The sequence below is a fragment of the Oncorhynchus nerka genome, linkage group LG23 (assembly GCF_034236695.1).
Source record: "Oncorhynchus nerka isolate Pitt River linkage group LG23, Oner_Uvic_2.0, whole genome shotgun sequence".
Classification (NCBI taxonomy): Eukaryota; Metazoa; Chordata; class Actinopteri; order Salmoniformes; family Salmonidae; genus Oncorhynchus; species Oncorhynchus nerka.
Genome location: NC_088418.1, coordinates 20,656,460 through 20,670,894, shown reverse-complemented (window position 1 = coordinate 20,670,894; position 14,435 = coordinate 20,656,460). Strand labels below are relative to the sequence as shown.

The window sequence follows — 14,435 nt, the reverse complement described above, 5'->3', positions numbered from 1 at the left end:
TTATTATGGATGTTAGAAACTGAGTTTTTCTGATGCTAGCAAGCATGTATTTGCACACTGCAGTCAGTGCACAACCGGCACACTGTTTACATGTAACGTTAGCTAGCAATTCGTTTTCTCAGCTACAGTTTGAGTTGTGTCCTGTCTGAGAGTGAAATGTGGCTAACTCTCACTGAAGCTTGGAGTATGGATTAGCTAGCTAGCTAGTGTTGCAAAAGCCAATCGCATGCATTGTACGGTAGCAGTGTCACAATTTGTCCAAAGTTTGGTGTTGGTTTTGAACTAATGTACTAGCTAACGTAAACTCACTCACTTTTGTACATCGCCTTGGTCCGTACAATTGCCTTTATTTTAGTGCCCCAAAAACGAAAATACTTCCCGATCAACTGTAATGACAATATCATTGTAAAGCCCAATTTCTCCCCTTTCCAACAGAATCAATTACATGACCTAAACGCTGCCAGTTTCTGCATAATTCTAGAAGGCAATGAGCCCAATCGGGTCTTTTTAAAAATGGCGGGTGGGGAAATGAAACTAATGCGTGATAGTGAGAAGGAGAGATGTTGTGTGGGAAAATAGCTTTTTTTCTTCACTCGATCTGTCCAACTTATCACCTTATCGCCTCTAAAATGTAAATGAAACACTATAAAGAGTTTATATAATGTGTCATTACATGTGTATTTGAAGGTTTGTGTCAAATTTGAATCGGGTTTTTAGGGCGGTGGTAAAGTGATCTTAGAAGTAAACAGCGGCTTTGAGAATGATGATCGCATGCAATGATGATGCAAAAAATGGCTAGGTATCCCCCCTTACCCCCGTCACTGCCCATTTCTTGTTTTTAAAGGATTAGAGAAGTGCTACACCTGGTGGAGAGAGATTGTAAGACAGAAATAGTTGCTTTATGCGTGCTGTACGTTATGACATGACACGTCAAGATGTAACGGAGGGTCCGTTTTTTCAACTTTTCTCCAATACTATAGAGCCATTACCATGTCGATCAACGCTTGAATAGAAACCTAGTTCACACCCCCGATTTTGAAGTCAACACAGTCGCTACAGTCCCATTAGTTTTCTTTGTAGCCTCGTTTGAATGTTGCAGTTGCGCACATTTGTACGGAATGGGGTGAGTTTACGTTAGCTATGTTTTGTGGGAAAATGTAGGACTCCCATTTGGATGTGAGCTAGCAAACGTTAGCTAGCTTCTGTGTCAAGGTCAGCTGTTTTTGTGTATAAATCTTCCATAACCAAAAAATAGCTAGCTACCTTTCTTTGCTTGTTCATTAGCTAGCTAGCTTCCAGCTGACTGGTGTCAGCTAGTTACAGAGGCTAGCTGCTGGACGTTGGACAAGTAAGCTAATGTTGGCTAGCTCGCTACCTAGCTATTCAAAATATCTGTTTGTATTTGTTCATTGTGGTATTCAGCTTGAATACCACCATATCGCTCGCTATCTACTGTAGCCTTTGTTTGTTCTTATACTTTTCTTATGACTGGTATCCTGGTGAAGCTGTGTTGTTGCCGAGCCACCGAATTTCTTGACCTGGTGTTAGAACTCTGAAAAATATATTAGCATTGTCAGAAATGCTACAAGAAAGGTAGCACATCAATGGCATGTGAGAGTGATAAAGTATGCATTTAATCAAAACTGTTGCCCCTACAAACGTATTCAGTCCGAAAAGGTGGCAAGTCTAATGGTCATTTTATGGACACTTTAGTCTCGTTCTTATCCAACGCCTAGATATTGAGCTTGGCCCAGCGTCTTCAGGGTTAGGGGAGGGTTTGGGTAGGCCATCATTGTAAAATAAGAATTTGTTCTTAACTGACTTGCCTAGATAAATAAAAGTTTTAAAAATATATTTGAAAAATATGATATGATGGTAAGGAAATTTGAATTTAATATTGAGTTTCAACCAACGCCATACTATTGTAGCGCCGACCAGTGCGACAATAATAATGGATTTTCCTTAACAACATACCCATGTTTGAATGAAATTGGCCAATGTTTCCCTGACATGTATGACAATTATGATTTAAGGATGTTCCCTTACTTAGTGCACTTGTGGTATTCTCAGGTAGATTTAAGTGCCACGTTAATAAGCCCTTTAATCAGAGGTGATTCTTGGAGGGCTGGGGGAAGAAAATAATAATAATAAACGTGCATACTTGCAGAGGTATGCAAGAGCATGCAAATACAATCACCTGCCTCGGTGTGAACTGTCACAAATATCCACAAAATATTCAAAAAAATTGTCTGTCATTGTTTTTTTTTGAGGATTCAGGAGACTAAAGAAGGGCCTGGCACTCAGGGATCATTGACTACACTGACTGTGGAAAATAAAAACACAGCCAAACAAATAAAGAAAGTTCAGAGATGTCTTCACTGAAACTGCTGAGAAGAACAAAATAAAATAAATTGGAGGTTAGTCTCACTCAGGTTGAAAAACTCACTGAGGACAATACAAAACTATTCAGAAATCAGATACCGAGTGTTCTCAACTAATCCCCCTGACCCGCTCTCACGCCGTACGAGCAGGGAAACTAAACCTAATTCAGGGCGGCTTAAGTGCTCCCTGGAAACAGTCAGCATTCCACCGGCCAACACACACACACACAGACACACTCAGAGAGAGAGAGAGAGAGAGAGAGAGAAGATTTTAAACTTTGACTGCCACAGTGCATTCAACCGTAGCAATAAATTGTTGTTTGGGGCTGTGGGGTTCATCGCCTCTCCGTAGACCCCCAGCCCACACTACCCCTCTCAAAACATCCCACCCAAAATCTCTCACCCCAAACAAAGTGTGGCCACTGCAATCAGGCAAAGAAGCAGGCAGGGGATGGGTGCCAGTCTAGCCAGTGAATGTGATGTCAAGAGGACAGCAGACAATAGCACTATATACTTTTGGAGTCGAATATTAGAGTTGTACATCCAGCTTCCTTTGGGTGCACTGCTATTTGACCCTGACCTTTGGACATCTTTCAGCCAGATACAGCAACACATAATCCTTAAAAGGAGAAGTTGACTTCTTTACAACCAAATCTCTATTGTTTATGTAAATGGCATGTTACAGCTAGAAGGGTCAAGACACTTATTTAGCGATTTCACTTGTTTTGGAGAAACTCATTCCTGTTCTGCAGTACGGGGGACTCTGAAATAACATGAATAAATGCTCCTAAAACACCCAAATATGTCCTTTTAGAAACAGAAACTCTCTCAGTATAGTGATTCAGGTCTTTAGATGTTATACGCATGAAATTGGGTCATTACGAACTTTATCCGCAGCGTTATATTCCATTTTGTGCGACTCAAGACGTCTCCTCTAATCCAGCTGTTCCATTCTTGGTGTAGCCTGCTGCTAGAATGGTCACTCGAGTCGAAACAAAATGGAATATAACGTTGAGGATAAAGTTCAAAATGACACAATGTCATGCAAGTTTCTCAAAAACAAGTAAAATTGCACCAAAAGTGTCTGGACCCTTCTATAACATGTCATTTACATCAAAAATAGAGATTTTGCAGTATTAAAAAAAACACACAATTCTCCTTTAATGAGAAATCTTTAAGACTTTAATTCTAGAGGGATCATCATTTACGTTATTTACAGTTTCTTTTCCTTTAATAACCTTCTGAACAAGTAGGCACTGGCTGTGATTTTATAGAGCACTAACACGAGTCATGACGCACACACAAACACATCCTGTACTTTGGAGGCAAACACTGCTCCATACTCTACAGGCGACCCGAGGGATATTCTCTATATTACTTAACCCGACTCTCTCATGTCAACACTTCCTGGAGTGGGCATTTCTAAAGGAAAAACAAAAGTAATAGCGCTGTAATTCAGTCCGGTAAGAAAGTGAGAAAAGAGGGAGGAAGGATTTCAACAAAAACAAATCATTGGTTTGCCGAACAGATGTGTTTTAAAAACACCCTCCAAAGATTGAGATTTTATCTCCTGAGTCAATCAATTTTGTGTGTTGATGCCGACTTGAGATAGGGTCAATTCAATTGTCTCAATTTTGCAGTAACATTGGCAATAACTGACAGAGCAAGGAAATAAAATGTTTCATGCTCTGTTGGCGGCATCAGGGCTGGACTATAGGCTACTTATAGCCTATAGCCTAAATCCTCATGTTAACTCACTGTAATATGTTTCCCTCCTTTGCTGCCTTCCCATCACCCCTCCTCCTATTTCTCCTCCTCCTTGGAACCAGCCATTCCATTCCTCAGCTGAGAAAAGGAGGTCACGTATCGACTTACCCAGCGTCCCTCTCCCTCTACAGCCACAAGACCCTTCAGAAGAACCCCCCCCCCCCCCCATTTCATTCCATCACTCTACCCAACCCGGAACAACACCTCCCCATTTCAATTCTTCCACACTAACCCTTCCCTCTCATTTCAATTCTTCCATACCCTCCGTTTCCCCCTTCCCGCCCAACCATGCCCTCAGCCCAATACTAATTGGTAAATCTGTTGAACCATAGCAGTTCCAACAATGAGACACCTGGAGTTCTGTCAAAACGAGTTTCCCTGTGAAACGCCCTCAAGAACTAATACAGTACACGGCCCCCTCTCCATCGCTCACAGCAGCCCAGCCACAGAATCATCAGATGGGCAGAGGAGGAGGGAGGGAGGGAGGGAGGGAGGGAGGGTTGGACAAGCAGGGGGATATAGAAAAAGTGCTTCATGTTAATGATCATTATTTGGAAAATTCGCAGTGGGATGTTTCACCAGGTCCCTGAAGACCAATATGCCAAATTAACGAATCTGTTTGCACACTGCACCATTATTTAAGGTCAAATTTTGATGAGACATTTTTCTATCTGACTGAAAAACTAAGCTACTATTTTAAAAAGATCAGTGCCATCACTTTCTCGTCGCTTTTCTAGTTTGCTCTCAAGCAGACACACACACACACACGCACAGACACATGCCTGCAGTGTGTCACAAGGCGTGGTGTCTGTGATGTCATGTGCAACGGTGCTTGACAACCTTACTTGACCTGACGAAGACCACTAATGTAGCACACAAACAGACACACCTCAAATTGGATTGGGCAACCATACATCTACATCTTAGACAGAGAGACACAGACACCAACACATATGCAGACACACTGGTGCAGACAAACACATATTCAAGACTCACAAAGAAACACAGACATAGACACACCCAACAGAGCTCCTGCCTTGCCTAATCAAACAAGTTCTGGCAGACACTTTTTACTGAAGGGAGGGAGGGGGAATGAGGGATATCTCTCTCCACTTGTAAACAGTGTTTACATTAAAGGTTGTTCCCGAAAGTGTTTTTTCCAAGTGAAACATTTTTATTACTGACACGGTCCCAATGGAGTGTGGAAAATCAAGCGATTGATCACCTGGAGCAACTCAAGCAGGAATCTCAAAAGAATCCGGGATCCATACAAAGGAGACAACAATTAGTTTTCGACTTGGCTCCTCAATGACAACCCACGTCCCACAGTTCCTCTCAGTCCAGTCATCAGGCTAAACGTGCAACCATGAGCCACAATCTAGCCTAGCGCCCACTGATCTGGCAGCAGTCAACAGTCAGCTCTGCAGATGAAGGCTAGCCATTATGTCCTGCTCCATTCAAACGCTGACCGTTTGGGTACGTCAAGAAGGGAACCATAATTGAAAAGTAGTAATATAGAAATGAAACAGGCCCTGACTATTCATGGTCTGTTGATGGCTCCTGACGACAGGAGAATAATTCAGAAAAGAAAGAGAGAGAGAGAGAGAGAGAGAGAGAGAGAGAGAGAGAGAGAGAGAGAGAGATTCACACACTCCACTCCCTAGTTAACTTCTCGCTGGCTCTGCATTCAGATGCCGATAATAAAGAGAATCCTCTTCAAGACAGCTGCTAAGAGAAATAGATGAAAAGAGAACAGAAAGAGATTCTCTCTCCCGGATGGTAATTCAAACACGAACACAGAATTACAGTCCTTCAGCAAAAGACTGGAAAACGATTGACATCTCATAATATGTGAAAAAAAGAATTTCCAAAAACCTCAGAATAAATACACTATACTGTCTGACAGAAACCTTTGTGGACCTGAAATCATCAACCTATACCATGTTCAAACAGTAGAGACTTAAAGTAAAATAAAATAAATAATAAAAAAATGACCTTTTTATATTTCTTTCATTAGTCTGTTGACATAGTCCCAAAATACCTACATTTCAAAATACACAAATCCTCCCAGTATGATGCATGTTGCATCTGCAGATGATTTCGAGAGTTTGAAAGTTTTGGGACCTTGTCAACAGCGGACTAATGAAACAAATACCCCCAAAATAATTTCTGGGTGGAGTTTCCCTTATAATCAATAAGACACTTTGGCACTGTTGTAAAGCAAAGGATGCTACAATCCTCTATCGACAGAGAGCGTAATGCTACCTCGAGAGTAAACATTCTAAACCATCTGATGTTAGCCACAAAGCCCCATCAGCAAACGGAGCTGGGCTACACCAACTATCATAACGCTAGAGTGGGTTACAAGCCCATTACTCACAAAACACAGTTCACAGTTTTCTAAATCAGGCTTGCCAGAGAACTAGGAATGTATGTGTTGCACAAGACATCAGTACATATTTAGTGTGAGAACCAGGGTAAAAAAAAAAAAAAAAGTCAATAGGGTACTTGAAACTTCAAAAGTATCCCCCAAAATATCTGCACCAGCCCCCATTACAGAGCAACAACAAAGCAAGTCAACAACAAAGCAGCAACAGCACTCAAATCAGCAGCAAACACAACAACATAGCATGATTAGGCTATCATTAGAATTATGACTATTATTATTCTTTATTTTTTTATTTTAAATCATCATCATTAGTCAGTTGTTATTTTGGCATCATCAACCAGCTAACAAGATACTTGGAATTCAAAGTTCTCACCAACTGAAATTGGTGAAGGCTCAGATCTGACTGTCCGGGGAATTCCAAGCAGAAGGGCCCCTGAAAGGCAAAGACGGACGTTCCCGAGTCACACAATTATATCAGCTCACACACACACACACACACACACACACACACACACACACACACACACACACACACACACACACACACACACACACACACACACACACACACACACACACACACCATCATCATCATCCTAGCCTACCAGGGACATGAATGCAAAAGGAATGTGTTCTCACTTAAGCCTAATGCAGCTCCCCTTTTCACTAGCTAGGCTATTCATTTATTTAAAACTTCTATTTCCTTTCCTTTTCAGTGCCTCAGCTTTCTTTCTCTAGGGGTGCCTTAACTCTCCTTATACACACACACATTACACAGAGAGAATATGAGAACATGGGTTGGCTCTGGGTTGGCTACATGGCTGTTATACTGGCTGGCTAGTTGTTAACACTGGAGTAACTTGGCCGTTTCTTGCTGCTGGTTCAAAGACATTGACTTAGGAGACTGCAGCGTGCACTAGGGTGAACATGGGAAGATGTCTTCCTGTGCATGTCGGTAGGTGTGCAGCTAACAGCCAAATCACATTTTAAATCACTCTAAAAAATCAGGATATGACGGGCATGGAAAGAGGAAAGGGGGGAAAAAAGAGGGGAAAGGAAGAGAAACAGGGAAGGAGATAGAGTTCATGCATCAGTTTACAAAAGAAACGTGCACACTAATCACATTGTGCAAAGTCATTCAGACACACACAAAACAAAACCCTACTGGACCACCTAGGTTAGTGTGTTTCTCTATATACTGAAACCTTACTGTCGTGTACAGGTCACTCTGCACTAAGGTCCATGAGTCGATTCTCGGAACAGGCTTACAGTATTTTCAGTGCTTACACATACACGCACACACATTCTAGATCTCCGTCACACATTCCCCGGGGTGGCCTTAGTTCACGAGGGTTATAACCGCTAAAATACTACTCAGAGTTAAAGAGGACAATGACTTCCCAACTATTCCTGTGAGTTTCAAAGCCGCTATCCACATTTCTCTGTGCAAATCAGATGGAGGTGGAGAAAATGGGCTTCCCACTATTACAGGTCAGAATCTGGATGCTTCTTCTCTAGAGATTCCTCTGTCGTCTGCTTAGCAGCCTCTGACTGTCCTTGGGGTGTTCGTAAACAACTGGACATTCGGGTGTCGTAGAGAAACAATGACTTTGTCTAGATTACGTTTCACTGAGTGAAACAGCAAACCCCTACTGCCCTCTAGTCACAGTTCCCATGATTGACACTCGTCTCGGCTGGTCTCACATTTAGCACCTCAGTTGGTTGTGATGTCAGCCTGACAGTGCAATGTCTGGTCTGAGACAGTGGACAGTGCAAAGGCCTGGTTGGGTGCCCATAGGAGGCACAAAGCCCCCTGTCTCAGGGTGAGGCCATGTCTCCTACTAACAGCTCTGGTCTAAAGCACTGCTGCCACAACAACAGACACCACTGAACACATCTGTGATATAACGCTACCACTGACTTTGCTCAGACTAGCTAGCCAGAGCTTACAGACTGTAGTAGAGGGGAGTTTCTGAGCAAGGAATAGAGAAGAGAGAGAGAAAGAGAGACAGAGACAGAGAGAGATAAAGATCAAGAAAGAGAGAAAGAAATATCGATAGAGAGAGAGAGAACGTGAAAGAGAGAGAGAGAGATCTCGTCTCGTAAACAGTGAGGGTACTGTCTCCAGTCTGTGACCCTGGGGGCGCTCATTAACAGTGAAGGAGGCCAGGATTTCACACCAGGGCTTCCAACCCACAGGGCTATTGTCTGTACAACCCAGGTGCACCGCGATTCAGAGGGAGGAGGCATATCTTTATTTAACTTGTCACAACGTACATAAAGATGGACGCAGAGTGGGCAAGAGGCCACTTCTTTTCTAAGGATGACCGGCCAAGCCGTTCAGTCACAGTTGGGGACTGAGAAGTCATTGTGGGCATTTCCTGAACACATCTATTCTAGTTCAAAATGTAGGGATGGGCACTTAATTTCAAGCCAGCTCCTACTCGTTTCTGTAGGTCTTCTTACAGTGCACTTTATGCGGAGAGACAAACGGGCCTGCAACGTGAAAGCCGAGCGTTCATTGGTTAGAAAGCCTCAGGTGGGAGGTCTTGCCATACATAGATGTAATGGTCAGGTTCCATCACTTCCTCAAAGCTAATTATCATACACTCAGAATAGGCACACAACAGGACACTACACCTTTCTCTTACTCCCTCAAGTTCCATGTTCCACACTGCTCCTGACACGCGTACGCACGCACGCACCACACACACACACACACACACACACACACACACACACAGACACAGACACAGACACAGACACAGACACACACAGACACACACACACAGACACACACACACACACACACACACACACACACACACACACACACACACACACACACACACGGAAGCCCAATTGGGAAATGGTTAACACTCCAGCCCATCCCCTGTTGCCAGTGAAAGCCCAGAAAACAATGTAGACATTGTCTGGCCTAAACAAGACTCTAACAAAAGGACTGTGTGTGTGTGTGTGTGTGTGTGTGTGTGTGTGTGTGTGTGTGTGTGTGTGTGTGTGTGTGTGTGTGTGTGTGCACGTGCACTCTCTCGCTCTCAAACATATGCGTATTTCTGCCCCAGTTCCCAGCATGTCAATTTAAGAAACATTGTTAAGAATGTTTGACTTGCACCATAATAGTAAGTCTAAAGTGGTTGCGAAATGAAGGCTATTCATCACATAGCCTATAATTTACTTTGTCAGATGACTGAGTAAGAAGATGACTCAATGTTTTAAAGCCAACAAGTCACCTTTCTTACATTCCCTTACCCTTTTCTAGTCTTAATACAGAGTAGAAATGTAAATTACTTTTCTTAACTTGAACACACAACAAGTCCCGTAATAAATCATAAATCTGTCTAAAAACAAACCCCGCCTCTAAGCTACCAGAACAAGTAGCATAAAACATCAGCCAATGGGTTATCTGTGGTGCACCAATAATTAAGGTGACTGTCAACTCATTGAGTTTTGAGACTGTGTGTACACGATGTGTCACATGAAGATAACATTAGGAACTTAAACTGTGTGACTACGGACAGAGGGTCTATTTTCCACAATATTATCTCGGACTGTTGACTGTGTGAGGCAGATGCACAATACAAAAATGTCTCTCCCTGGGTTCCTTTCTGTAAAAAATAAAAAAAAATCACATCAATAGACTTATCAATAAATAATAACATTCACCGGAGGTCTATAAGTTCAGCGGCAGCGGTTTGGAGGCTGCCCCGCAGGGCGGTCAGACACTTCAAAGGCCCTGGCATGCCCCCTTTGCGAGCGTGGCGGTGAGTTGCAAAACCACGCAGCCTCGTAGCGACAAGCCCTTGCGAGGTCACTTCCTCCATTCCCTTCATGGCTGACCCTCAAGAGCTCCACCCACTTCTCCCCCAGAAACTGACCTACCCAGAGACTCTTCACAAGATCCATTTTTATTTCATTCTGTGTATCTGTCTATGGTTCCGACCTTGAATATGCGGACATCTATAAGTACCTAGGTGTCTGGCTAGACTGTAAACTCTCCTTCCAGACTCATATAAAACATCTCCAATCGAAAATCAAATCTAGAGTCGGCTTTCTATTCCGCAACAAAGCCGCCTTCACTCACACCGCCAAACTTACCCTAGTAAAAATCCTACCGATCCTCGACTTCGGCGATGTCATCTACAAAATTGCTTCCAACACTCTACTCAGCAAACTGGATGCGGTTTATCACAGTGCCATCCGTTTTGTCACTAAAGCACCTTATACCACCCACCACTGCGACCTGTATGCTCTAGTCGGCTGGCCCTCGCTACATATTCGTCGCCAGACCCACTGGCTCCAGGTCATCTACAAGTCCATGCTAGGTAAAGCTCCGCCTTATCTCAGTTCACTGGTCACGATGGCAACACCCACCCGTAGCACGCGCTCCAGCAGGTGTATCTCACTGATCATCCCTAAAGCCAACACCTCATTTGGCCGCCTTTCGTTCCAGTTCTCTGCTGCCTGTGACTGGAACGAATTGCAAAAATCGCAAGAGTTGAAGACTTATCTCCCTCACCAACTTCAAACATCTGCTATCTGAGCAGCTAACCGATCGCTGCAGCTGTACATAGTCTATCGGTAAATAGCCCACCCATTTTTACCTACCTCACCCCCATACTGTTTTTATTTATTTACTTTTCTGCTCTTTTGCACACCAATATCTCTACCTGTACATGACCATCTGATCATTTATCACTCCAGTGTTAATCTGCAAAATTGTAATTATTCGCCTACCTCCTCATGCCTTTTGCACACAATGTATATAGACTCCCCTTTTTTTCTACTGTGTTATTGACTTGTTAATTGTTTACTCCATGTGTAACTCTGTGTTGTCTGTTCACACTGCTATGCTTTATCTTGGCCAGGTCGCAGTTGCAAATGAGAACTTGTTCTCAACTAGCCTACCTGGTTAAATAAAGGTGAAATAAAAAAATGAAAAAATTAAAAATCTGTCTTTGTCCTTCTCCATCTCTCTCTGCTCAATTTAGCATTTGTATGTCTCAAACTTGATCTTTTTTGTTTAATTTACTGTTTCACAGTCTCTCTCTGACTTTTTCTAAGATTGGGTCACTTGAACTTCTCCTTATCTTCGGTGCCTATCGGCAGGCTCTTATCGCTGCAGTGCAGACCGCATATTCCTCAAGGTGCCCAGGTGTTCTTCCCATTTAAAAGCAAAAAGAAACCACTGTTTACCGCCCAATTGATTGATAAGGGGGTCCCATAAAGTAACATATAGGCCATGTTGGTTAGGGGGTTGCGATCTATACATTTACACGCTGACTGAGATACGAAGGCACAAGGTGCTGTTATCTCTGACCATGCCCATCTGTCTATACGTTGTTAACACTGCTATGATGCAAACCAGGGAAACATTGAATCCAACTCCCCTCAGTCAGAGATAGATGGAGAGGAAGGGTGGGACGGGAAATAGCAACACAAGCTTCATCTCACATTCAATTGAATCACTTACTCTAACAGCGAGTGTGTGCCGGTGCAGCAACACCTCTGATCCCCGGTTCTTGATCAAACAAATCACAGATGGTACCGATCAATCAAAATGAAATAATAGAATAAACAATGAGATAAACACGTTTGCTGGCGCAACGAGACGCTAATGTATTCTGAGCACGAGTCATTTGAACCGGAAGCGTGGGTTGGATGTCATCTTAGGCAAGTCCTCTTCAAGCCCCCGGTACTAAGGAGCAACGCAAGACGTGAGGTGATAAGTATTTACAGCCGTATGACTCACGGAGGAATAAAAACAGACGTTTTTACCTGCAACTTAACTGCCTCCCACCAGCTTAATGATTTCAGAGGAGACGTAATGTCTCTTAAAATAACCGTCCGAGTAGGGCCCCCTGAACTTTACGGTATAAAAATAACACCGGCGTCTCTTGGAGGATAAGTCCTACTGAGTTTGGTTGTTGTGTTTGTTAGAGTACTGTCATCGCCATCTCTTTGTCTTAGCATAACTTTTGACAGGGTTTCTGTTTCAAATAAACAGCCTATTTTAAGCTGTATGTACTTAACGAAACTAGGCAAAAGGCCAAGAGGGCTGGCGTGCCAACTTTCTATTCCCGTTGAACTGGAAACCATTTCTGATAGTATTTTTATTGTGGCTCATAAAAAACGGTCTATACTTATCAAATACCAACAGTGACGTACGTGAAGCCTTGACATCATTTATGCCACTAAACCTTCAAGTCTTTGCGTAAAAACTCAGGCGCTAAACAAAAGTCGACTGCGTGTTCGCTCCATGGGTCAACGCAGGGTCAAGCTATGTGGTGAACTCGAAATCAATCAGGTCAGAGTAGGACTACTGATCTCGAATCAGTTCCCCCGTGTCCATGTAATCTTCTTTGTTATGATCCAAAAGTTCAAACTGATCCTAGATCAGAAGTCATACTCGGACAAGCTTTATGAATGGGTCTATAGCGTAGCCTAAACCAAGTATATGTCCGATAATATTGCATATACACCATGTATAAACATTAATGTTGGTGATGGAACTCCAGAAACAATGCTACCCACTAGGCCAATTCTGGCCTAAGGCACTTCTTAGTCACCTTGTTAACACCTTTAACATTCGTGCCACACATCGGATTGATATTCCTCACCATTTAACCTTCACATTGACCTGACCTAATAGCCAGGAAAGTGAGAAACAGAACAGTGTAACAGAGAACTGGCTTTTTTCAACATGGTCTATTAGACTACAATGATTCAGTTTTCATGCCCCTATCACGGTCCAACAGTCACGTAGCCAGCCTGGGTGCCCGGCGGTCATGCTCTTTGGAATGTGAGCAGCGTGGCTTCTTTAACCACGTGGCTATAACTCCGCCTACACCTCATGAAGGTGCTCATGAAGTCAGCAGAGTAAACCTTCCTTCTCTGAGGTTACGGGTTGTCGCCATAGGTTTCCTATAAGGTTCATGTCCCTATCCGGCTCCAAACTCTACTGTACAGTAAGGGCCGGGCGGGGCCTTGTGTCGACACACTGAGTCCGAAGCGGCGTGGCCGTCCAAAGAGCAATGGTCACCTGCCACTTTGCCAACTCCACTACAGCCAACAGCTTATCCCAAGTGAGCTTTGCCTTTCCCATGATCTTACCACTAGCTTTACGCAATCAGTACGATCAATATAATTATTATAGCCTCCAAAATGCTTTATATAAGCAAGACACCCCTCTAAAAAAAATATGCTGAGTAGCTACCTCGGTTTCAAATATCTTGGCTGGTTAGTGAGTGACTGTCATTTCCTGGAAGACAGCCATCTCTCTAGGTATTTCAGTTAGTCTCTGACATCCATTCAACAGGTTTTGTGTTGGGAAAAAGAGGGTATACAGAGGTGTACAACAGGACACAGTAGAAGGGTTGTCATTCCGTCGAAGAGGGGAAAAGAGGTAGAGAAGTGTAAAGGACTAAAGCAGGGTGCTACTTACAACGATGTGTGCCGGTGACGGGGACCGGGCATCTTTAAGTGCTTGTCTACTTTGAAGACTTCCGTGGTTAACATCGAGCAGGGGCCATTTCATCTGTAGGTACTAGATGGTGAGAAAGAAACAAAGTGGGGAAAGAAAAAAGAAGAGCACGTTAACGATGCAGAAAGTCGTCATTTATTTTACAAGTTAACAAAAAGGAATCAACATTTTAAAAGAGATTACATGAAGTAAAGTTTTTTTTTAAACTTAAATTCAAAATGGTAATCCCAAGGCATGTGGTGGGTTTTGCCTCAGGAACAAGTACACGTTCTTCATATGGATTGAGAGGAATCCTAACATTGCGTTTTCAGTGTCGTATTAGTGCCCCCCCCCAAAAAAAAAACGACATTAGATTGAAACCACTGTTCTAGCAGTTTGAAGGGGGTACAGTTGTGTT

General features: G+C 43.1%; 1 protein-coding gene across 22 annotated transcripts in view; it reads right to left on the bottom strand.

Moving 5' to 3' along the window:
* LOC115106433 (transcription factor 7-like 2) overlaps positions 1–14,435 on the bottom strand; it is a 137,832-nt gene that overhangs the window by 79,845 nt on the left and 43,552 nt on the right. For 15 of the 22 annotated variants that reach the window (XM_029629172.2, XM_065007931.1, XM_029629180.2 and 12 more), the window contains exons 4-5: positions 14,000–14,101; positions 6,911–6,970 (exon numbers count right to left, since the gene is read on the bottom strand). In XM_029629172.2, the coding sequence (XP_029485032.1) occupies positions 6,911–6,970; positions 14,000–14,101 (162 nt within the window). The remainder of the gene's footprint in view (positions 1–6,910; positions 6,971–13,999; positions 14,102–14,435) is intronic. The other 7 variants (XM_029629182.2, XM_029629162.2, XM_029629165.2 and 4 more) reach the window with 1 other exon arrangement.